This window comes from Pleurodeles waltl, chromosome 7 (genome assembly GCF_031143425.1).
Source record: "Pleurodeles waltl isolate 20211129_DDA chromosome 7, aPleWal1.hap1.20221129, whole genome shotgun sequence".
Classification (NCBI taxonomy): domain Eukaryota; kingdom Metazoa; phylum Chordata; class Amphibia; order Caudata; family Salamandridae; genus Pleurodeles; species Pleurodeles waltl.
The window spans coordinates 560,637,016-560,663,248 of NC_090446.1; the positions used below are offsets into that span (position 1 = coordinate 560,637,016).

At 45.7% G+C, this 26,233-nt stretch overlaps 1 protein-coding gene across 1 annotated transcript in view; it reads right to left on the reverse strand.

The window, feature by feature from the left end:
- Positions 1 to 26,233, reverse strand: part of PARP2 (poly(ADP-ribose) polymerase 2) — a 283,463-nt gene that overhangs the window by 210,220 nt on the left and 47,010 nt on the right. The window contains exons 3-4 of the mRNA XM_069244318.1: positions 13,761 to 13,897; positions 10,148 to 10,354 (exon numbers count right to left, since the gene is read on the reverse strand). Coding sequence (XP_069100419.1) covers positions 10,148 to 10,354; positions 13,761 to 13,897 — 344 coding nt within the window. The remainder of the gene's footprint in view (positions 1 to 10,147; positions 10,355 to 13,760; positions 13,898 to 26,233) is intronic.

Here is a 26,233-nt window from a genome sequence, read left to right on the forward strand (position 1 = left end):
GAAGAGTGCAGTGCTGTACAGTGGCATAGAGTAGAGTGGCAGAGTAGAGTGGCAGAGTGCAGTGGCATAGAGGGCAAGGGCAAAGAGTGGTGCAGATTGTTGTAGAATATAATGGTGTAGAGTGCACTGGTGCAGAATATATTGACGTAGAGTGCATTGCTTTTGAACAGAGTGGTGTAGAGTGCATTAGAGAAGAGGACAGTGGTGTGGAGTGAAGTGGCGTATAGTAGAGTGGGTGGCACAGAGTGTAGTGCCACAGATTGGAGTTGCGCAGAGTGGAGTAGGATGGCATAGCGTAGATTGTTTCAAATTAGAGTGAAGTGGTATAGAGTGGAGTCTGGCAGGGTAGAGTGCAGTGGTTAGTGTACAGTGATGTAGAGTGCAGTGGAGCAGGTTAGAGAGGTTCAGTGCAGTGGCACAGTGTGGAGTGGCATAGAATGACAGAGTGCAGTGGTGCAGCATAAAGTACAGTGGTATAGAGTGCAATGGCATAGAGTGAAGTGGAGATGTGTGGAGTGGCGTACAGTGCAGTAGAGAAGAGTGCACTGTTGTAGTGTAGATTGTTTCAGAGTGACATGGAGTGGAGTGGTGCAAGGTCGCGTGCACTGGCATAGAATAGAATGGAGCAGAGTGTAACAGAGTAGAGTGTAGTGGTGCAGAGTAGATCACAGTGGCATAGAGTGTACTGGCATAGAGTGCAGTGATGTATAGTGTATTGGTGTTGAATACAATGTTGGTGAGTAGATTTTAGTGGTGTGGAGTGGCCTAGACTGAAGTTGTGTAGAGGGCAGTGGCAGAGAGTGCAGTGGTGCAGAGTAGAGTAGCACAGTGTTCAATGACAAAGTAGAGTGGTGCACAATAGAGTAGAGAGGCGTAGAATGGAGTGGTGTAGAATGGAATGGTGCAAATTAGAATGGATTGGAGCAGAGTGGAATGGGGCTTGCCTATGCTAGAGCTATTGACTTTGCCAATGGGTTTTAACCATGTTGCACACCAGTGTGGCTGCTGTTCAGCATGGACTAAAGTTTGTTGCGTAGAGTAGAGTGGTTTAGAGTGGAGTGGCATCGAGTGAGATAGAGTATCGTAGAGTGGAGCGCTGTAGGGAGCAGCTTCATGAAGAGGACTGTCATAAATTAGAGTGGCGCAACAGAGTGGCATATGGTGCAAAGTAGAGTGGCAGAGAGTGGTGCTGAGTAGTGGCATAAAGGGGAGGGGTGCAGGGTAGAGTGGTGTAGATTAGAGTAGTACACAGTATAGTGCACAGTATAGTGGTGTTCAGTGAAGTGCTGCAGAGTAGAGTGATATAGAGTGTGGTGGCGTAGAGTAGAGCAGAGTGCAGTGGTGTAGACTGTTGTAGAGTATAGTGGTGTAGAGTGCAGTGGTGCAGAGCGGATTGGCGTAGAGTGAGTACAGTGGTGTAGTGTGCATTAGCGTAGAGGGAAGTGGCGTAGAGGGCAGTGGTTTAGAGTGGTGTGGAGTGCAGTGTCAGAGCAGAGTGGTGAAGAATGGCAGTGGTGCAGATTGGAGTTGCGTAGAGTGGTGCAGAGTGGAGTGGCGCAGAGTAGATTGTTTCAAAGTAGAGTGAAGTGGTGTAGAGTGGAGCAGGGTAGAGTGGTGCAGTGCAGTGGCAAAGAGTGCAGTGGCATGGAATGGCAGAGAATGCAGTGGTGCAGCATAAAGTTCACTGGCACAGAGTGCAATGGCGTAGAGTAGAGTGGAGTGGCGTACAGTGCAGTGAAGTAGAGTAGATTGTTTCAGAGCAGAGTGAAGTGGCATAAAGTGGAGTGTTGCAGGGTAGAATGCAGTGGGGTTGAGTGCAATGTGGTACAGTGCAGTATTGCAGAGTAGATTAAAGTCACGTAGAGTGGACTGGCGTAGACTGTAGTGATGTATAGTGTACTGGCATAGAGTGCAGTGTTGCAGAGTTGAGTGGTGCAGAGTGTAGTGGCCTAGACTGGAGTTATGTAGAGTGTAGTGGTGTGGGTTTGTGGCTTGGCAGCTGCCAAGATGGGTGCACACTGAATACGCTCTGCGTCTGTATCACACCCCAAAATCTGTTACAATCGCTGTTACCCGATGCAATTGGAGCAAATAGGAACAACTAAAGACTGCAGGCACAGCGACTGATCGATAGTGGGGCCCCTGAGACGCCACGGGGGTGGTTGGAGAGAGCCAGATGGGGTAGGCCTGAGCTGCATGGCAATGAGAGCCAGGGGATGGAGACACTGAGAAGGGGGCCCCTCCTAAAGCGCAGGGTCCCCCGCCCCGATGCTGGAACTGGCGACTGTGGCTTAGTGGAGAGAGGAGCCGTGAGCCTGCTGGGGGAAGATCTGAGAATCAACTCGGCCCGACAACCAATGGGGGCCGGTGAGGAGGTGGACAGCACCCCAGGGCCGGCACTGCTGGAATCGCCCTGCCCACCCGTTGCAGCGATCAGGGTACTGGAGGAGGAGCGCTGAGCCAAGCGAGAGGGGTTAGGGGTCGGCTTGCCCTCCCGCAAGGGCTGGCGCCGTCCTGACCTGCTGCAGTTAGGGTGGGGGCTCTCCTCAGAGGATCGGCAGCCGTGCGTCCACGGGAGATGGGGTCGGACGGGGCAGTCCGACTGGCGAGGCTGCTGGGCCCTGGGGGTAGGAGAGATTGCTCAGCATCCACATTGAGGCACATCACGGGGAGCTCCCTGGTTGCTCCCTGGGTTGACCCCCCTCCCTGGGTGAAGAAGATAAAACGCCCCCCCTCTGGCGGCCCTGGGTGTGCCCGTCCTGAATGATTGTTGCGCTGCAGGGGACGGGGGCCTCACCTGGAGTTCCAGTGTTGCGGGCCTGCACTGTTTTTGAAGTGGCACCGACCCTCTGGACATCTATCTGATCTGGGGACAGGCGTGGGGCAGCAAAGGCAGGCTCCTAGAGTGACTACAATGTACTGAACTGAAGGAACTGGGAGAGTCCTTTGGAAGTAGGTAGCCTGCAACATATGCAAGCCTCTGAAAGTTGCATTGATATATAGGATCGCTCCAGTACAACCACTCTGTATGCAACAGTAAGTGTCCCCCACCACCACCTCACACACTGAATGGGAATCTAGCAAAGCCAGACTTGGAAATTGGACTTGGCCCTGGGCGATACAGTGTGCCATGACTCGCCCCCCCCTTCCAATCTACTTAGGGAAGTGCCAAGTGGGTACTGAACAGAGCGAGAGGGGAGGCGCTGCGATAAACTGATGCGGGTGAGCCACCGCCACTCACTAAAGCCACCAGAAACTGACGGAGTTGTGGGGCGGGCCTCCGAACGGGGGCTAAATTTGAAGGAGGAACTTGCCATGGGGAAGCCCAAGGGGTGCGCACCACCCTAGACCATTAATATGGACAACTATGCGGTCCTGAGGGGCTGACAAGGGGGTAAGGAGCAGAAAGAGGAGACTGGACACATCGGGGAGCCCTCATTGGTGGCCATAATGGCGGCAATTCAAGATGTCAAGGCCACATTAGAACCCAAGATGGACACAGTTACCATTGATGTGACCCTACTTCATGCAGATATCCAGAAAATCAGTGATAAAATGAAAATGGCAGACACCCACATTGCCTACCTTCAGTTTACCACAAAAAAACTGGAAACCCAGGTACAGTCCCTTGCTCAACAGTCGGTAGCTATGGTGGCAAAACATGAGGATCACGAGGGCAGGACGAGACGCAATAATATGCAGATGGTGGGGGTCCGAGAGGGCTAAAATGTTGATCTTTTCCTTGAAGATCTTATGGTCAATACTCTTCGCCCCAAGAGACTATCCAAGTTTTTTGCGGTGGAACGGGCACAGAGGGAACCAATACCTCATCCAAAACCAGGCTCCCCACCCCGAGAACTATAATAGTCAAGATCTTCAGCTATCGGGATAGGGACGCGATACTCCAGGTCCCCATGAGTGCATGATGCCTGAAATATGAGAACCCGACCATCCATTTGTTTCCGGACTTTACTCAGCAGGTCCATCCGGAAAGATATAGTTTCGAATCAGTCAAGAAAGAACTTAGAGCATGAGACCTCGAATATATGATGCTGTACCCTGCTAAGCTAACAGTAGTTGCGGAGGGTAAGACCTGGCATTTCCTTACCCCAGAGGCTGCCTGGGAGTGGCTAGAGGGTTGGTGGACAATAAGAAAACGCTGCACCAATTTACAAAGGTGGACAGCGACGGAAGGGCCTCTGCACACTGGTTTAATGCTACAGCAAACATTAGAGGGGGAACCTAAGACAATGGAACTGCATGAACTGTGCTGGGTCTGGAAGATGGGGGCATGGAGCAGGTGGGGCACTGAGAGCATTTTTCCTACCGGGTGAGCCAGGACTCTGCCTGGTGAAGGATGAGCTCCAGAAATGATGCACCGGGACTGGTAATTGACCAGTTGTGGCATGACAACTCAGGTATTGCAAATATCTAGTGTGAATGATGGGTTAGTCGGGGAGCCACTACCGCCACACACTTTGGTTATAGTATTTCAATATATTAGGCGAGAGGTGCTCTGTAGATTGAGGAGGTGGGTGGTTCTATACCTACATAGCAGGGTTGCAGGGTAAGGGGATGTATCAGTTGGGGGGTTACTGTTTGTTGACTTTGTGTTGGAGTTGTTCACAAGCTCAATTGCTACACAACTAGACAATCTTACCTGGGCAAGGCCAGACTGTGAAAATCCCGGAACATGGGGACTGGGAATGGCATGGTTCCCTAATAAATCACAATACTTCAATACATATGGGCACCCACACACATAATGCATTAAAAATATGGACATGGAATGTAAATGGCCTGGAGAGCAAGCTTGAGCATACAGTGGTACTCCAGTGCTTACGTAGAAACACACCAGACCTGATCTTGCTTCAAGAAACACATCCTAAGGGCAGTCAATACAAGGCCCTTGATAGGTCTGGATACAAGTTGGTTGCCCATCCTGGATACACAACTGACTCTAGGTGGGGTGGATATTCTCTGCAAGAATAATATGGATGGACCCCCTGGACAGATATGTGGTGCTAACTGGAAATTGGAATGAGCTGTTCATTAATATTTGTTCTCTCTACATACTCAAGAGGCTGCACACACAAACCCTTGCAGCCTTGGATGATGTACTCCTTGAACTCCCAATGGAATGGCTGATCATGTGGGAGGATGTGAATGATGTACTTGACCCGGACACGGACAGTAAGAGTAGGGCGCACACAGTAAGGACACCAAGCCCGGTGGGTGACTTTATCAAAGCCATGGGTCTGATTGACATTTGGCGGGCATTCAACACAACAGCACACTAACGTTTCTGCAGCACATGGAAGCCTGGCCAGAATAGATTACCTCGTTACTCAGGCATCTTCAATAAGTGACTTTAGCGCAACCGCAATCAAGGCACGGGGATCTTGGACCACTCCAAAGTGGAGATACAGCTTACTGGCCCCAGAGGGACTGGTGGCCTGCCTCCTAGAATAGACCCTTGGTACTTGAAGGACATAACATTTCGGGAGAAAATTTGCAGCCAGGTTGGCTACTATTTCTGGGACAATGTAGGTTTGGTGGGATCACCCATTGTAATATGGGAGGCACTTAAGGCAGTCCTAAGAGGCCAAACCCAAGAACTAATAGGTGCCGGACGGAAGGAGGTGCAGGTTGAAATGTGAGGCTCTGGAACAAGCCTGCACACCCTTGCAGGCCCGCCTTGCAACCAGTGGGCTGGACTAGGCTCAGCTGCAACACAAACGGGGCATGAAGCAGCACAAACTCAGGGAATGGGCCGAAAACAAGGGACGCTCATATGCTTTTGCATCTCAACGCCATCTATACGACATAGGAGACAAGGCCACTAATCTGCTGGCGTGGCTGGACAGGCGAGATGTAGAACAGAATTGGGTTCTTGAGATTAGAGACCGGGGAGTGGGGGGGGGCACTGCAAACCACCAGAAAGGCCATAGCTGACTCTTTTGCGACCTACTATGAGACTATATACACATCCTCCTCTGTTAGGTCAAGAGAGGACTGTCACGACCTCCTGCAGGGCATTACGCTTCAACAGATTACAAAGAAGGACTGTAGGACATTAGAACAAGACCTTACAGTAAAGGAACTAACAGGGGCTGTCAGACCCCTGCAATCCGAGAAGGCGGATGGACCGAACGGTCTGCCTGTAGAACTATACAAATGTCTAGCAGACAAGATAAGATAACGTCTTTTACAGATGTTGCAATCAGCAAGAGACGAGGGAATCCTCCCAGAAGAACAGATGGCTACGATTGTGGGCGTCCCTAAACAGGGTAAGCCACCCAATGAGTGCGGCTCATATAGACCCATCTCATTACTTAACTGAAGTAAAAGTTCTGGGGAAGGCCCTGGCAACCAGACTGAAAGCGATCATTACCAAACTCATTCATCCAGATCAATCTGGATTCATGCGCATAGGGGGACACATCTTAATCTCTGCCGCCTCTACGGGGTACTACATGTCACTAAAGACTCCTACCATGAACTAGCTGCAGTGATGTCTCTAGACCCCAAGATGGCGTTTGACATTGTAGAGGTGTCCTACCTTTTTGCTGTGTTGTCCCTGATGGGCTCTGACCCTAAATTTATTGGTAGGGTCAAACATTTATACACTGGTCCACTGACTAGAGTATGAGTAAACAACACAGTGTCTCAGGCATTTACCCTCCAATAGGGGGACAAGACGAGGGTGCCCACTATCCCCTATGATTTTTGCGCAGGCCTTTGAGCCACCGGCTGCCTGGATCCGACAAGACCCCCTTATTTGGGGAATCCCGGTGGGACAGGAGTGAGATGGAGGGTATCCCTATACGCAGATGATATGCTCCTGTATGTGACATGACAGACTCACGTTAATGGGGAGAGCAGCCCTTTTTAAAAATACACCATATGAAATCCACACAGACTTTTTTCGCAAATTGGACCAGGAACTGCACCAGCTGCTTTGGAATGGAGGCACCTCGCGTATAGCTCTGATTAAGTTCCAGATGGGTGTGTATGAGGGAGGACTAGCGGTCCCAAATGTGCTGCAGTATTACTGTGTCTACCAACTAATGGCAGTGAATGCATGGATTCATGAGGACAGAGAGGTACCTGCCTACTGGGTAGACAGAAAGGTCATGGATCCTGGTGGCTGCTTGCCTCTCCTGTACCGGAGGACATGAGAACGAACATTGCCCTTCCACACTCAAGCGACAGTATGAGTGTGGAGGGAAGTGACCAGGTATTTGGGTTGGGATGGTAAACTGACGGAGCTTACCGCAAAGTGGAATAGCGGCATGCTAAAAGAGGTGAGGCGACTGCAAGGCTTCTCAAAATGAGCTCAGACTGGCATTGAGAAACATAGGGATGTCTGGAAGGACCAGGCATACATTACATTTGAAATCCTACAAGCAGAATTTGAATTGTACGATACCAAAAGATATAGGTACCCACAGTTGGGACATGCACTTCGCTGCCATATAGTGGAGGGGGAACAGTTGCCAACGGCAGCCCCACTGGAAGACCAGGTTCTGTCAGACCCCCTAATCAAAACGGCATATAAGAAACTAATGAATAATGCCCCAGACCAGCTGGGAAAACTGCGGGCGGCATGGTATCTAGATAGAGGGCTGATGGACAATGAGGACTGGTGGTAAGCTATACAGACTGTTAGGGAAATAGCGATCTGAACCCACTTCAGATTGGCACAACTTAAAATCCTACATAGAGTATACTATTCTAGGACTTTGTTGCATCATATAGGGAAAGCGAGTACCTCAATATGTCTTAGAGAATGTAGGCAGGAAGAATCTTTTATCCGTACACTGTGGGGATGCCCCAAAATCCAAGAATACTGGGAGAAGATAGCGAGTATAAGAAGCGGGTCGCAGCCCAAGTGGTTCCTCTAGACACCAAATGTTTTTTACTGAATGTCACTGGCGAGGTGCAATGGCCCAATTACCAGACAATTTGGCTAGCACTAGCTGCAACAGTGGGCAAGCGTAATATAGCCAAACAGTGGGGCTCCCTCCAGCCACCACGGGTGACCAACTGGGAAATGGACCTGGACTGGTGTTAAAGGGTTGAACATGCAATATACCTTAGTAGGGGTTGCACGCGTAAATGGGAGAAAGTATAGGGGGATGGAACGCCTAGCCTGCATTGTAGACGTGGATGGCCTGGGAGATACTGGCAACTGGTCCTTGACAGCTAAAGGATCTAGGGGAAGTATAGAATGTATAACAGCACAGAATATGTTCTATCCTGTTGTCCTGTAGAGTTGCACCAGAACTACTCCTTGTAATGTGAGAAATAATGTCTAGTTTGGTAACATATATAATTGCTATTGAGCATTGTTTAATAAAAAAAGAGCATTAAAAAAAAGTGCAGTAGTGCAGAGCATAGCAGAGTAGCGTAAAGTTCAATGACAAAGTAGAATCTTGAACAACAGTGTACAGAGGCATGGTGAGGAGTGGCTCAGATTGCAGTATGCATGGTGTGGTAGAAAAATGCCATTACAGGCAACACATTTTCAATTCAAATGACAATTACATTTGTACAGACAACAAGTTTTCCTGATAAAATTATACAGCACACAAACGATAAAGTGTGGAAATGGCATCACCTAGTGCATTGATAGTATTAAAATATTTGTTTCCACTACACTTCTGAATAACAAAAAAATTTGCTTCATTTGTGCTTTCCGGATTCTGAAATAGTGGCGCGGAGTGTAGTGGAGTGACGCAGAGTGGAGTGGAGTGGTGCAGAGTGGAGTGGCGCAGAGTAGAGTGGAGTGGCGCAGAGTAGAGTGGAGTGGCGCAGAATATTCATGGTGTGGTCGCAAACTGCTATTACCGTCAACATATTTATACAGATACAGTCTTACTGATAAAAATATACAGTGCTCAAAGGATGATGTGTGGAAATGTCACCACCTAGTGTATTGATCGTATTAAAATATTTGTTTCCATTACACTTCAAAAGCCTATGTGACAACATAAGAACAAGATCTAAAGGCCGGTTTACAGAAAACGAGCACTCGGTGGAAGAATACAGTAAACTGAGTATGCGCCACAAGAGAGACAAACTCAAGCTGGACAGCCTAAAACGAATGAAGCCAGCAAATATGAGTTACAAACCACAAAGCAATGGGAAGAATGCATTCCCAGGGAAGCTTCTGAATGTCCCCAAGATGTCTTTAGCAAACCAGAAACCTGTGCTGTCTGCAGTTTTCAACCTAAATAGATAATCTATTTGAGTATCTGATTTATGGACATTGGAGTAGAAGTAGTATTCTTTTCTATCCAGACGAAACACCCTCCACATGTTGAGCAGATCCAAAAGCCTCCGGTCTCGTTTTTTGGAAATCATATATACCACGAGTGATGTTACTCACCTTATGGAGTTCTTGTGACAGAACCATACCAAAGTTACCTCAAATTAAAACTGTACCATCTGCCACCCACTAAAGTATCTCCAAAAATGTAGGCTAACCTCGATTCAATGCACAGATTGAGGCAACTATATATGGGATGTCTTATGCAGTTCTTCTGAGAATTATTTATCGTCCTTGTTCATTCCTAAGCGCCCCTACATGTGAAAGAGAAACATCCTTCCAATGCATACCTACTCTAACTTTTATCCCATGATCGAGGCACAGTATTGCTAAGGACATTTCTTTGTTCGTAGCCTCGCCTGATACTTTCGAAGCTGTTTAGCTTCTTGTACACAATTTATATCACATTCCGAGAAGAGAGATGATCCTCACTCCCTTAGTGGGAGAATTCAGCTCCTTCACATTAAATGGAGCTATCCGTAGCATGGTGCAATTCACTCTGGGGACATCCACTTTCATGCGCTCACTCATTATTACTGTGTGCCTAAACTGCTCCCTACCAACTACATAATGATACTGTGGCCCACCAAAAGGTACTACAAGAGTGCATCTTGTCTGTATTAATTCAGGGCAGAAATCTGTATCCAAACAACAAATCGGAATTGGAAAGTGTTGACTAAAAATCGAATCCCACCAAAATTAAGAATAGTACCATGGAGTTACATATAGTAATTCTCATTCTACTTATCAAAGGAATTCTGTTTCTGGAATTGGCTACATAAAAGTTCAACATTATTGAAAACCTGAACATACCAGACTCCAAACGCTCCATCTTTCTTTCAAACTGGGTGCTGTTGTTTATCTGGGCCATCTTGCCAAGGTTCAAGTTGTATTTAGTCTTTCCAAAAGTCACTAAAATGCTCTTCTTGTTTCCTTGTTGTGCAGTCTCTAATTCAAGCATAGTTTCTGGATCATATGGAGTCCAAGAGCCGTCATCAGCCTCCCACTGCCAGATGAAATCTATGGTGCACATGGAAATATAAATAAGTGTTTTTCTGGCAAAGATAAAAGAAAAATGGTGAGACTATAAAAACAGTTGAGAGAAAGATCTAAACATCAAACTCATCTACCATAAATGGGGCAAGTTTGACGACCAGTCAACATTTGTCTCTTCCAAGAGACATGGTGTTTTGGACCATCCCATATATCAGGTTTCAAAACATTTACCAAGGAGGCATCCAATAACAGAGTGGGTTGTCCATCAGGGGGATTATTACTCTGGGTGACCACAGCCTTGGCTTGTAAATTTAAACAGCTACCACTAATCTCAAGAGATCTATTAACTCTAACAATAACTGCAGCGGGAGAGAAGCCACTTAGTTTACAATAGTTATAATAGCAGCAGAATAAAACATGAAGGATGAGAAGTTCAGTTTACCCAACATTAGACTTCTCACCAATTAAGATCTGAACTGCCACTGTTGTTAAGTTGGCAGCACTTACTCTACCTTATGGCCTTACAGCATGTAATGGGCAAACGGGATTGTATAGACTGGGGGCATACACGTACAACAGAAGTACAAGCCACATTAACTTTATCATGATTATCACAACCTTGTGGTCCGCCATAGTGGACATGGTAGAAACTGAGAGAATGGAAAATGATCCCAATGCGTGGCATGTATCACTTAAATATCTACTTAAGCAATCAAAGGGCCCAGCTTACCATTTAAGAGACTGTTCCTCGACTGTTGCCAACAATAGGAGATTTATAAAGTGGTCATATATAACAGAGAACCCTGAAATCATAGCAAGTATTAACACAGATGTTGCAGACACTATAGCAATGCCTCCAAAGCAGGAATGTACGCCTACCCGGTCTCTTAGCTATCCCTGCTCACACCAAACTGTTTGCAGCACCTGGAGTGCATTTCAATGGAGCCAATAAATATATTTGAAGGAGGGCAACGAACCCCTAGTTTTTAAGAGAATATAAAAAGGCCAAATGTATCCTAATTAAGTGAACAAAAAAGGGGGAAGGGACATAGTAAAAGATGCTAGGGCTAACTACAGAAACCAATTGGCCCATAGCAAAAGGTCCTGGGAGGAAACTAACGAGTCCAATCTCAATGAAGCTGCAAAAAGGAAGAACCTCACATTTTTCTACCATATAGCCCAAGGTAATCACCAGGCACAATCACAAATAAGAGTGTTAGATACAGGTACACCACTAAATGAAACATTGTTGTAATTTATATTCAGTCGGTCAGACAAATAAAGGCATGGAAATAGCGCTACTTCGTCCAGATCACAGTCTACAATATTGACGGTCTAGTTGTTTTTTTTGTTGTTGTTTTTTCTTTTAACATTAGAAGATACGTGCTTGCAATTAGCACAATTAAGTAGGGGAAAGGCACCTGGTCCCAGTTATATTCCCAGGGACCTGTACCTTGCTGAACCCATGATCTGGGTCCCATACATTAACGAGCTATCAAATGCCTTAGTGACGGCGGCAGAGGTTCTCAACAGCTTGCAAGGAATGGCAATAGTCCAGATTTATAAAAAAAAAAAAAAAAAGTGAGGATCTGGCAAATTATCGTCCAATCAGCTTAATTGGCCTCCTGAAGAAAGATTTTGCAGGCAGATCCTGGAAAAACTCCAGGGATCCTTTTCACATACTGGAAGACAAAACCTTTGCAACAAAAACAGCTGTTTGTCGCATTTGCTAACCTCGGGTCTGCCTTTGACATGATTCTCAGACACAAATTATGGGCAGTTCTGGAGGGGATGGAGATACCAGACAATTTGTTACTACTCATTCACCTTCATATTGATAATTTTGCCTAGGTGAGACAGGGGCCCGAGAGGGACCTAACAGATGGTACTGCAATTGACAGAGATGAGCACTTGCACCCACTCTCTTTTCCCTTAATGTCAATGGAGTCATTGACCATCTCAATTTTAGCACAAACAAGCCACAAGAATGGCAGAGAGCAAAATCCCAGCACTGTTCTTTGCAGGTGATACACTGATCATCTTGAAGTCACCTGTGGGACTTCAATCCTTAATGGACAAGTTTGTGGTTTCTGTAAGGTTCAAGGGCTCGAGCAGAACGCATAAAAAAAACAAGTGCATGATCTCTGGTCCTTGTACACTGCATAAACCACAAAGACAGAATTTACCTTTGGGCAATACAATCATAGAGTCATGCACTTTGAATACCTAGGCGTAATATTGTCCAGCAATATGTTATGGTCACCACAAAAAACTAGGAGTCAAATAGCCCTATAACACAGTGTGTCAACTATCCTGAAATACTTCAGCTCAACAGGCTCTGTGTAAGTTTTGCCAGTATTACCGGTATATACGGCAAAGGCCTTGAGGGCTGCGTTATATGGTGCTTAATTATTGGGTTGCAATAATGCAGAAAGCTCAAGTACACCAGAGAACATATTTTTAAGATTTGTTGGTAAAAGTGCCATAAAGTTCCTCCACACAGCCATTATGCCTTGATATGGCCATGAAGAGTACAGAGGATAAAATAAAATGTAGACCCATCTCATATTGGTGCAGAATTTGGTCTAACGAACATTTGGCACCACCTAGGTTGTTTGCAAGAAATACTGAATCTGGACTGTGTCTGTATTATTCCCCTGCACAATACAGGAAAAAAGTGTCTGGATACATTCAGGATGAATGAACTATTGACCAACCCAGGTTCTGTGACCAGAAAGAAGTGTTTTTGATCTCACATCAACAAGTCCTGGTTCCAGTCAGTTCGCCCAGGAAGCAACACTGACGACTACTTCCTGGACTATAAAACCGAACTGGTGTTTGAGCCTTTTCTAGATGAAATTCCGATCCGAGACATCTGTATATCAAATGCAGACATGGAGTTTATCTCCTTAAATGTTTTACATGCAAATGGTCCACCAATTGCTCTCAACCCTTAGCAGATTTATAGATTTAGTAGATTTATGCTCCATCTGCCAACTAACAAGTGAAACGGAGGCCCACTTTCTTTTTTGTGCAATTGCTATGTAAAGCAAAGACGGAAGTGGTTAGTATCAGTTTGTTGACTCTCGGGTATATTTCAACACTGTGGCTCAAAACTAGCCATTCAATAGTGTTGTGTGTGCCTCGCTTTTTGCTTGCAACATGGCAATAGTTGAGAAAGCTGAAGTGAAAATAAGATCAGGCAATCTGTTTTTTAGCAAAAACCCAAGATAAAATTACATTTAATTGACATTTCTGTAGATAGATTATTTTTATTCTATGAAATGTTGTGCTTTATGTTTTATTGTCAAATGTTTTTTTATGTTGTTTTATGGGTCTTGCCCCTGAAATAAACATTATGACTGAGTTAAGAGAAAGAGGTTATGTGAAAGAATTCGCATGAATTAGAGATAAACCCCTCAGCACTCACACTGATCATGGTTCCCAGCAGCAACACCTATGCGTCTCTCAAAACCAGACTGCATATTCTTCTGCACCATTTTTTTCAGATCGACTCGCAGGTTTACATTAGGATTGGGTGAGACAGTGACAACAGATTTTCCAGCCCTGAAAAAGGAAAGTACATTAGTTTTGGGTGTTACAGCGTCAAAATGCAATTATGTACACAGACTAAAAAAAAAGCTGATTACCAACTATATTTTATGAAACCCAACTTCTTATAACTAAAATGTGCAAAACCGTTTTAGTCCCATCTGCAAAACCCATTCCTGCCAATTCTTTAAAATAGAGGGGGCTCTGGCTCCGACCAGATAATTATTCTTCACTCACCGCATGATACTGGCTGTTTGGTGTAAAATTCTACCACCAATTGAGTGCTTGCAGTGCAATGCATGAGGGACTATATTATAGTTCAACAGCGCTCTAAATAATCGCAGATGCATTTTATACCAGTCGTTTTTTGTGTTGTTTTCAATACAATATTTTAATCATTTCTCAAAACACAAACCAGACCTACCGGCTTTGTCAATTTATACTTTTATTTGGGGCTGAAAGGAACCTTATTATCGAGAGGATTAGCAAAAGTCATCCAGACAGCTATTGGATCGAGCGATTGCTGTGAAGACCCATGTGCAGCTGCATGTCATTGATCGAATCTCGGCAGGACAGCCTCATCCCTTCACCTTTCCGAAACTAGTTAAATTAACTTCGTTGTGAGCTGAATAATAATCCGTAATCAAGCACAGAAAGAAAAAATGGTTGCTGAAATGTACCATAGTCCTCCATCATTACAGTATGATAAGATTCTAATTTAAATTTGCTTAAAGAAGAAACACTGAGGAAAATATTGCACTTGCAGGTAGTAGGGTTTTTATGGACTGCTACTCAACAAAGCTAGGTCATCAACTACATTAATAATAATGTGAATACATTTTAAATATTAACAAAACGCCTATCAATTTTAGGATCTAGACCTTGGGGACGTTTGGGGGATGCTTACAGGTCTTGGGCAGACAATGGGTTCTGGGGGTCATCTTGGCCCAGTCTTGGAGGTCTGTCTGGGTTGCCTTAAATCCGTTCGAGATGGCAGGGCTGCTTTCATGTGGAGGAATGTAGTCAGGTTTGGTTCACATCATTAAGGTCTGACACTTACTTCTCTCCTCCTGCAGTAATAGCAACTTTGGATGTTTGAGGGTCAGGATGCCCAGAGCCCTTGGTATTCCATGAAAGGTTTGGCAATAAGCTAGGGCAGCTCTCTGCCAGAGAGGACGCAGAGGTGCTGGGGTGGCGTGCTGAGCCGCATCAGGGAAAAAACAAAAAGAGAAGCCCTCCACCTCCAGATGCCGTCAACCTGCTGCAACTGATCCTCAACAGCAACAATCATTCTCCCTTTCTTCAGCCTTGAGTATGTACACCTAGGGTATACCAGGAACAGTATCTCGAGATCTTTAGTGTTTTAAAAAGCTGCAAAGATTCAAAAGAAGAACAGAACACTGAATACTTCTAAAGACAAGGCAGCAGTGCCTGCCACTAAAGAACTAGCTTAGGCATGTAGAAGTAAGCAGAAACCAGTGGTGCAAACACACAGATATAGAAGGAGGTTCCCTGGTCTCTCCGGTAGAAAATTCTATTGGCCATATCAGATACTTTAAAAATTTTAAAACTCGTATGCAAGAAAGAAGTACAGGGATTCTACCCTAGACTGAAGGCTTTTCAAACATTCCCGGGAGATACAGTTTAAAGATGAGGGGCCTCATTTAGCGCTTGAAGGACTGTACTCAATCCCGCCAGGGCAGCTGAAGTATGTACTCTGCTGCGCTAGTGGAATACATCACTCTATTTTTAGAGTTCTCTGCAGGAAGGCAGAGGTTGTATCATCTGAAGGCACTGAAGCAAGGGTTTGTTTTTGCAAAACAAAAAATAAATGAAGTCGACATGCTAGGAAAAAAGAGAGAGAGGGAAAGAGGGTTATGCGTATGTGTGTGTGTGAGAGAGTGAGCATGTGTGTGTATCCGTGTCAGAGTGTATCTGTGCGTATATCTCTCTGCCTGTCCTGGTCCAGCATGCTTTCCCTGATAGTCCCAAAGAAACAAATTGTCTTAGTCAGGCAAACAGTGAGGTACTTAGAGCAACAGCTCATGTCCGGTCCAACATTTCCACGAGCCAGAGAAGGCACTTGTGGTGGGAACAACGTGGATCCTCAAATTCTCATCCTAGCATGGGAACAGAGAGTTTGGTGGATAGGGTACTCAACCTTGTTGGCGAAGTACTCCCAAACTCTTTAAAAACAATAAAAAAAGAAAAGAAAAACGCCCTCGGTTGGGACTGTAGTCCTAGACGCATGAGCTATCAAAGGAATCTCCAGTGTTTGACAAATTAGAGGTTACAGGGAGGCACAAAAAAAAAAAAAAAAAAAATCACACTTACATTTCAATTAGTCATTAGAAGGTACTAATATAAAAGGTATTTATTGTTCAGCTGTTAAAAGTACTGTTTAAGGACCTCTTAGTTGAAGAGCTAACTAGAGATATACAGAGAGCACACATGGATCTCTTGGAATTTACTCAAAGACAAAGTTTATTTCGGGAACTAGCCCATCACTTATCAAGCATCACAATACAGTAAGGATTATAGGAACGTTTTTCAATACAAAGGTACATTTAACAGTACTAAAAACAATTACACATAAAGTCATAAAATCACAGTCTAGATTGAGCACAAAACAAGGTAGTCCCTAATAGAACTTAATGTCCCACTGTTTTAGACAAATGTATCACTGTTTAAGTTGAGAATAAACAGAAATCACAATGTAAGGCCCGTCCTCTTCCTTAGAAGACAATTGGTGTATAGGTAACGACTAAGAACAAAAACTAGGAGGGGACTGGTGTCAGGTCGCAATATTCTATAAGCCTCCTTGTGGTGCTTCACGCCTTGGGAAATATAAAGAGTATTAATCCAAGTCTGCCTTGGTCTAGCATACGCAGGACAAAAGAATCCTACATCCTCAGTCACATAATTCCATAGTATGCATTGGGAAGAGTTTGTGCAGTTTGGTTTCCAGCTATAAATTCATTTGCTGACCAACAATGTACCAATCCTGAATTTCATAAACTAAGCGCGTGCCTTTGGCGGATATATTGCATTCATGTAAGGATCCGGTGCAGGTACAGATTTAAATGCTAGAAAGTCTTCGGCCAGCCCTCCCAGGGTTCTCAGTTTGATGGTTAGCATTTATTTCACTGTCCAGAAAGCAGTTTTTACTGCAGTCATAGCTCTGTTATTAGTAAATGAGAGATTACTCCAGAAAACACTTAAGCCTAGTTTGTTAAAAGAAGATTTAACATTAAAGAACCAAGGGATAAAATGTACTCTACCAGGGATCGAAAGTTCTCCTGCAGCAAGACTGTAATGGAGCAACTCAGGGGTTGACCACAGTCAAAGAGTTGACCAAAGGTTTCAAGGACACTACGTCCCCTATCCTTTTGAGCCTGTTATCAAAATATAACGGCATCACAGGGGTACTCTGGGGAAGGCTGACTAAAGATCTCATAAAACTATTTTCTTTGGCAGTCAGGCCCCTGGTGTTATCGACCCCCCACTCTCCCCCACAGATTTCCGTCCCATATAAAGCTACAGATTGCACCTTTGCCCTATAAACCTCGATGGCTGGAGAGAGAGATTTAGAGGTGAATACTTTATATCCCTTGACCAATGCTCAAGTACAGTGGAGCAGAATCTGTTCGTATTCTTGGATATCAGAATTCCATTTGCAGGTATTATCGATTCTGACACCCAAATAGTCAAATTTGTCAACTGTCTGCAGAATAGACCCCTTCATTAAGAACTTACCCCTGCTTGATCTATGGGGTTAGAACACCATGATCTTGGTTTTTATGGTGTTCACTTCTAAACCTCGAAAATCACAGAAATCAACAAGTTTGTTGAGCAGATTTTGGAGCACAGAGGGGGTACGAGATAACAGAAGGGTATTGTCTGCGCAACGAGTAGCACTAGAATTGAGCGTACACCCAATCTAGGGGCGTCGTGGATCAACCACATTAACATATAAAGAGAACAAAATTGGGGCGAGAACACATCTCTGGCGCACCCCACTCTGGACTGGAAGTGTTTGGTCAGCTCGCCTCCCTGCCCCACCTTACTTGTGCAAAGTTGTTTTCTTCCACTCTAATGAGAACATTTAACAATGGAGAATTAATTCCCATTGATCCAAGGGTGGACAACATCTGCTGTCTGGGGACAGAGTCAAAAGCCACCCGGAGATCTACAAATGCCATATACAAATGATCCCTGGAGAGCTTAAGATATTTAGAGACAAGGAGATTGAATCTAAAGATCTGATCAACTGTACTCACCATGGAGCGAAAAACCAGCGCTAAAAGGGGCTAAATCACTGGCTTTATCAATCCAGAGAAAAAGTTCAAGGAACTGGCAGGGGAACACCTTCTGGAGAGTTTTTCAATTAAGCTAATGGGCCAGTAGTTGTTAGGAAGTGTTAATCACATTTTTTGAACAGTGGGATTATCTCTGCACCATGCCATGATTCATAAATTTTTCCTCCTGCCATGATCCCATTGGTTAATGCATTTATGTAGGGACCTCATACGGAAGATTCCGACCTATAAAAGTTGCCTGGAACTTTATCTGGGCCAGGAGCCTTGCCTGATTTTAAGGACTAAACGACACTAAGGGCATCCTCAAGTGTGAAATAAAAGGGCTCATTATCAGTTTGAGTCACTGGGTCATATATTACTGATATATCCATGACTGCACCTGGTCTACTTGGAGCACACATATCCGTAAAATGTTCTACCCCATGTGATGGTTCAACAGAAAATTCGAGTTGAATATTGGTTTTGGGGTAGCCGTGAGCAAATAGATACCAAAATGTTTGGACATCTTTAGATTTTTAAGTTTCAACCATAGCTTGCCAATTTTCATCACTCCAGCTCTGCTTTGTGAAAGACAGTGTTGTTTATATTTTGCACGAGCTACAATGATTGCCTCACGAGTACCTTGCTTGACAGCCATAATTTACTCCCCTTTAGCCATACAGCACTCTTTAGAGCACAAGACTGTGTACTCTCTGACAGGCCCTTCCACTCTTTCAATTCATTTATGCATAAATGATTTAAAGGCTCGAATAGATCTTCATGAAGCTCAAATATTGGAACTGCATTTGGTGAATACATCAAAAAGGGTTCAAAGGCACTGATAAAAGTGTTATGGATTTGCAATAACAGTTCTGTATCGAGACTGAGTTTTGACCATTTAATGGAGTTTCTGCTGTTCCCCAAAGATATGGGCTTCGTGGAAGGGGGCTTAGGTTGTGTGTATTCCTTAGCAAATTACCTTTTAATGTTAGCTGCAGGGTATTGTGATCACTGCTCGTTCTAGGTAAAATTTCAAAATCTATTGTTTCCTGCCAGAGATCGAAGTCTAGAATTACGTAATCTATTCTGCTTTGAGTGGCACCCCATACAAAGGTAGGAGCACTGTGACTATAAGATGTAAACCTCCCATTACAGGCGTGCACGTCACAGGACAGGGTAATAGACAATAACTGCATGGCTGAGGCTGCCCATGTAGATAATGGTTTACCTTCTAATATAGGTAAACCTCTGGTAGCATCCTCAAGTTCAATGGCCAGTGCTATGCCATTAAAAGGCTAAAATGTTGTATTAAAATCTCTAGTGCTTAAAAGAGATGCACAGCCCATTCTATCAGAAAAGACCAGCTAACTTTAGTGTAGGTGATTCTTTATTCCTCTGCACTGTGTAATTAAACACACTATACAAATCAATGTTATTGCCATTGCTTTCCCTTATAAACAGATCTAGGATGTCATGACTATCTCCAACCTTTTTCAGACATATTTGGCATATTTTTAACCCAGATGAGGAGGCCTTCCAAAGAGCGACCGGCCTTGGAAGGGACTGTTTCAGGGCTATAACTGGAGTAGCCACTAATTCTAGTGAATCAATGCCCATACAGGCATTGTCACTTGGGGGGCAGGGAAGAAAATTTCCACTTAGTGGGTCTGAGCAATACAGTCTCTCAAACAAACGCAACAAAACTAGTATTCCCAGACACTTCAGAAGTTGAACCAGAAGGTAATCCCTTTCTGAGAATCTGCACTTGCCCCGGCGTTGCCACAAAATTAGATAAATCACGTGTAAACAACATGAAATACTCCCATCTTGCATGGCACAATGTACGAAACTTGCCTGGTGGTACTTGATTTATCTAATTTTGTGACAACATCGGGGAGGGTGGATACTGTATACATCCTGATAAAAGCACAGGACCTTGTGTAGGCCAGCAATAGGGCAGAAAGATGCCGACAGAGTCAGAGAGGGTCTTGGGACATTAGAACCTAATAACGCCTCCAATGATTGGATTTTCACCATCCCATGGAGGGCCACTATTAAAGGAATACCTTAGACTGGTTGTATGACGGAACCATACATGCATTTACTACGCAAGTCTTTTCAACGCGGTCACTACAATGCATGCGTCATTACCAAGCAGGCATTTACAACTAAAGTTTTTACCATGCATATGCCTTTACCACAAACATTTTGTTGTAAAGGGCATGGTTGTTAAAGGCATATATAAAATCACCTAGGCACTGAAAAACCCATACCCACCCTAAACCCCAATATCTCCTTACCACCCAAAAACCCATACCCACCCTAAAACCTAAAAATGCTCTTCCCGCCCAAAAACCCTTGCCCACCCTAAAAATGCCCTTACCACCTAAAAGCCCATACCCACCCTAAAACCTAAAAATGCCCTTACCACCTAAAAACCCATACCCACCCTAGAACCTAAAAAACCCTTACCACTAAAAACCCATACCCACCCTAACACCTAAAAATGCCTTTACCATCCAAAAACCCATACCAAACCTAAAACCATCCTTCCCACCCAAAAACCAGTACCCACCCTAAGCCCTAAAATTTTTTGATATGTATGTATATATATATATATATATATATATATATATATATATATATATATATATATATATATACACACACATATTAAAAAAACACTTAACACACTTACCTGCAAAACCTTTACCATGCATACACCTTTACCATTAAGGTCTTTACAAAATTTTTAAAAAAAGAATAATACTTACCTTTAAAACCTTTACCATGCATATGCCTTTAGAATTCATGACTTTAGAACGGAATTCATTGTAAAGGCATGTGTGGTAATGGTATATTCGTGGTAAATGCATGAGTGGTAAAGGCATATGCGTGGTAATGGCTTTGTTGTAGCGGTCATGCATAGTAATGACCACATTGTAATGGCTGTTTCCCCCCTGGACCTACAATAGGTATTTTTATCTTTAGACCAACCCCCTCCGACTGGCTCTTAAGTGCTCCCTTAGATAGGGTTGAGCCCACGTCGGCCTTTAGGAGCCGAGGCAGATCCGCTGATGAAGCATGCCACTACTAGAGAAGGTGAAGGTAACTCGAAAAAAAGAAATCATCTTTCTTTCCCTGTGTATGCCAAATAGGGATTCTCAGAAAGTGATTGCCTTCTGGTTTAGCTTTGAAGTTGCTGGGAATACTATTTTTGTTGTGTTTAACTGGAGTAGGCCAGTCTATGATTTTTTTCCAAGGCCCACGCCTCCTGTTTTTTTTTTTAAACAATATTTTATTGTCATTTTATTTTAACACATTATTAATACAATTATAACTTGTACAGTAGTCCACATTAATTATTACCAACAGTTAATGTACTGTATCAATCTGCGGATAGTACTTGCCTGAGCGTATTCGTGGTCTATGCAGCTTCTCAGTAGATATTCATAATAACTAATTACATGATGGTGGTTAGTTAAGGTGAATGCTCCTAGTAGGGTGGGTTAAGGACTAGACAGCTGGGGGCTGGAGTTCTCTTGTTAAGTTTAAACTCAGCTGTCTACTAAGGAGTTATTGGGCGTGTGTGTGTGTGTACCTGGGCTGGCTCCAGATCAGAGTTATATAGTGTCGCTCACTCCCTTGTGGCTGCTGCCCTCCTTGGCTATCCTACGTTCTGTGCTAGGTCCACCAATCTTCCCCTTCTGTTTGTGGTGCATTTTTATGTGTTCTGGTCTATCTACCTACACTTGGCCAGATGGTGTCTCGGCTACTCTCCTTGTGTTTCCTCGTCGCTATCTCGGGATTCCCATCCTCTTAATATTTCCTCCCATAAAGGGGCAATGGGTTTCTGGCGCAGTCAGAAACCCTGGCACCGGAACTTGTGACCGTCCCACACTACAAGAACCCACCCAGACCATCCACAGCTGGTCCACGCTCACCAAAGAGGAAACAGTCAACATCATAAACAGCGCCCACTCCGGAGCCCCCTCAGACTCCTGCCTGCACAACATATACATCAGAGCCAGTGCATCCATTGCCCCTGAGCTCCGAAACACAATCAACTGCTCCATCAACACGGACACCTTCCCAGAGGACTGGAAACAGCCAAAATACGCTCTTTCCTGAAGAAACCTTTGGCCAACTCATCAAAACTGAAGAATTTCTGGCCCATTTCGCTGCTACCCTACCCTGCCAAAGTACTGGAGAAAGTAATCAATGCACAACTACAGAATTTTATCGAGGCCAACAACTCCCTGGACAGCTCCCAGTCCGGCTTCGACACGGTCTCCCACAGCACTCTGCGCACCAGACTCCATGACATAGGAATCTGCGGAAATGTCCTGGAACGGATCCCTTCCTTCCACTCTGGAGGACGCAGAGGGTCAGACTCCCGGCTGACACTTCCAGACCCACAGGAGACAACTGCAGAGTCCCCCAAGGATCACCAGTGAGTCCCACACTGATCAATGTAGACATGGCCCCACTTGCTGCCATCGTCAGAAGCCACGATATGAACATCGTTTTCATATGCCAATGACACACAACTCATCATTTCCCTCACCGAAGACCTGGACATGGCCAAAATGAACTTCCACTCAGGAATGAAAGCCGTCGCCACTTGGAGGAGAGAAAGCTGCCTCAAGCTCAACTCCGACAAGACTGAGCTCATCATCTTTGGAAACGCCACCTCAGCTTGGGACGACTCCTGGTGGACCACATCCCTCAGTGCCCCACCCTGCACCGACTGAGCACGCCCGCAACTTAGGAATCATCCTCGACTCCTCCCTATCCATGACCCGCCAGGTAAACTCCGTCGCCTCCTCCTGCTGGCACACACTCCACAAACTTTGGAAGATCTTCAGATGAACCACAGTAGACTGTCACAGGACAGTCACCCACGCCTTAGTCACTAGCAAGCTTGACTACGGCAATGCCCTCTACGCCGGCAACTTAACTAGGAACATCAAAAAACGTCAACTCATCCAGAACACCGCCGCCGGACTCATTCTGGACCTCCCTCACCAAGAACACATCTCTCAACACCTGAGGACCCTCCACTGGCTACCGGTCAAGAAGCGAATCACTATCAAGCTTCTCACCCACACGTACAAGGCCATACACAACGCAGGACCAGCCTACCTGAACCATCGCGTCTCCTTGCACATCCCGACAGATCCCTCTGCTCTGCCAAGATGGCCCTGGCCACCGTTCCTCGCATCTTCAAAACCACCACCGGAGGACAATCTTTCACCAACACAGCAGCAAAGAGCTGGAACAACCTCCCCCTGCACCTCAGACAAAGCCCACTGCTCACCATCTTCAGGAAGACCCTCAAGACATGGCTGTTGGGATGAGACCCTTCCTCCCCCCAGCGCCTTGAGACCCTCACAGGTGAGTAGCTGCACTTTACAAATATTGATTGATTAGGGCACGCACAACAGTATCTCTGCTGAGCTTAAACACACAAACTAACATACACACCGACCAGTGGGAAACAAAGAGAATAAGGGGGTCATTCTGACCCTGACGGGCGGCGGAGGCCGCCCGCCAGAGTTCCCCCACCAAAATACCGCTCCGCGGTCGAAAGACCACTGAGGGTATTTTGGGATTTGCCCTGGGCTGGCGGTCGACCGCCAAAAGGCCGCCCGCCAGCCCAGGGCAAATCATCCTTCCCACGAGGACGCCGGCTCAGAATTGAGCCGGCGGAGTGGGAAGGTGCGACGGGTGCAGTGGCACCCGTCACGTATTTCAGTGTCTGCATAGCAGACACTGAAATACTAAGTGGGGCCCTCTTATGGGGGCCCCTGCAGCGCCCATGCCATTGGCATGGGCACTGCAGGGGCCCCCAGGGGCCCCGCGGCACCCCCTACCGCCATCCTGTTCCTGGCGGGAGACCCGCCAGGAACAGGATGGCGGTAGGGGGTGTCAGAATCCCCATGGCCATGGAGGATTCTCAAGGGCAGCGGAAAACCGTCGGGAAACCGCCGGTTTTCCAAATCTGACCGCGGCCAAAGCGCCGCGGTCAGAATGCCCTGCGGGGCACCGCCGGCCTGTCGGCGGTGCTCCCGCCGACCCTGGCCCCGGCGGTCTCAGACCGCCGGGGTCAGAATCAGGGCCTAAATGTCTTAAAGATGGACAGCAGACAAAGCGGACGCTTCAGGCATCAACAAAGGCTTACCAAGATGATGAATGGTGTCCAATGCAAAGGCCGAATGAGGTCGCCCTACCCTGCCTCTTCCTGGCAGTGACGGGCACAGGGCAGGCCCACCCTTGCCTGGGCTTTGACCAGGTGCGTCCCGTAAAGCAGGTTGGGTGAAGGGATATATAGTCCGTGGCAGTAAATCCCAGGTGATGTGGATTTCAAGGGCCATCTACTGGGTCCTATATGAAGCCTGGGACACATAGTCCCACCAAACTCTACCTCTCAGTATAGAATGATTGAGATAAGGTCTGTTGTATTGGCAATTATTCAGGATTTAGAGCTAAAGGATTTTTGGTGAGAATGATGAGGTAGGAATCTGGATTTTACCATTTTTCTCAGTATGTCATCAGTAGGTTAGATTACTTTTTAATAGAGGGCACTCTGCTAAATCATGTCAGGAAGTCCTAAAATCATCCATCTATTTATCAGACATTGTCAAAGTACAGCTTAGGATAAGTGTCATAAAACATCGGACAGCTTTAGCCCGGTTTGCCTTGGATAGGTCAATGTTGGTCAAAAATAACCTAAGAGATTCACTTACAAGTTGTCCATTAGTGTTTTTCCAAAATAATTTAGGGCATCACATCATGGATCACGATTTAGGATTCTTAGAAGGAATTTATGAGATGAAATAACATGTCATGATGAATTATAAGGAATAGGGCGACGAGGAAAGAGATGAGAGGACTGGAGATCGAAATTAAGGAATTGGAGACCAAGCCTAAAAGGAATAGTTAAAAATAGCAGAGAAGAGAAACATAGGGGGTCATTCCGACCTTGGCGGGCGGCGGAAACCGCCATGCGGCCGCCATTCTGACATTCCCGCTGGGCCGGTGGGCGCAAACCAGCGGGAATGAGGCCGCAACACAGGAGCCGGCTCCGAATGGAGCCGGCGGTGTTGCGGCCGTGCGACGGGTGCAGTTGCACCCGTCGCGCTTTTCACTGTCTGCGCCGGGGCCCTGTTAGGGGGCCCCAAGACACCCCTTACCGCCAGCCTCTTCCTGGCGGTGAAAACCGCCAGAAACAGGCTGGCGGTAAGGGGGTCATAATCCCCAGGGCAGCGCTGCAAGCAGCGCTGCCCTGGCGGATTATAGCCGCTGGGGCAGAAATGGCAGAAAACCGCCGGCCCCGGCGGTCCGACCGCGGCTTTACCGCCGCGGTCAGAATGGGGAAAAAAGCACCGCCAGCCTGTTGGCGGTGCTTGCGGTCGTAATGGCCCTGGCGGTCTCGGACCGCCAGGGTCAGAATGACCCCCATAGTCTTTATCTGATAAAGCTGTGTAAACTGGATCTTCAGGCCAAATTAGTCAAAATTACTCTAACAAAATGAGGAGTAAGTAAAATCAAACATGACAGTCATAGTGATAATGCAGGAGCACTCTTGCATGGAAAACCAGGGCAGACAGAACATGAAGTGCAGTTAAAGAATTAGTAAGGGAGGAGTTTGGGGATTAATCACTCATCTGACTTATAAAGGGCACAGCTACTCAGTGAGTGTCCCGACGCTAACTAGGCTTGTAGACTATTCATGCACAATAGGTTGTCTAAATCTGTTTTCAAATAGCCAAGTCTTTGAAAGCTGTTTAAAAGACAGTTTGTTCTTTATTGAGGAAAACTGCAAGGGGACAGAGTTTCAGGTGGTAGCTGCAAGGAACAAAAAGGATAAACAGCCCAACTTTTTCCTTGTGACCACTGCTAACAGCACATCCAAGGAGAGCAATGAGTGGGCCAGATGGTACGGCCTAATCCTTTTCATAAGGTACGGGGGCCCAGAGTGGTAGAAGTCTCTGTAAGTCAAGATAAGTCATTTAAACTTCACTCAACCTTTGATGGTAAGCCAGTGTAG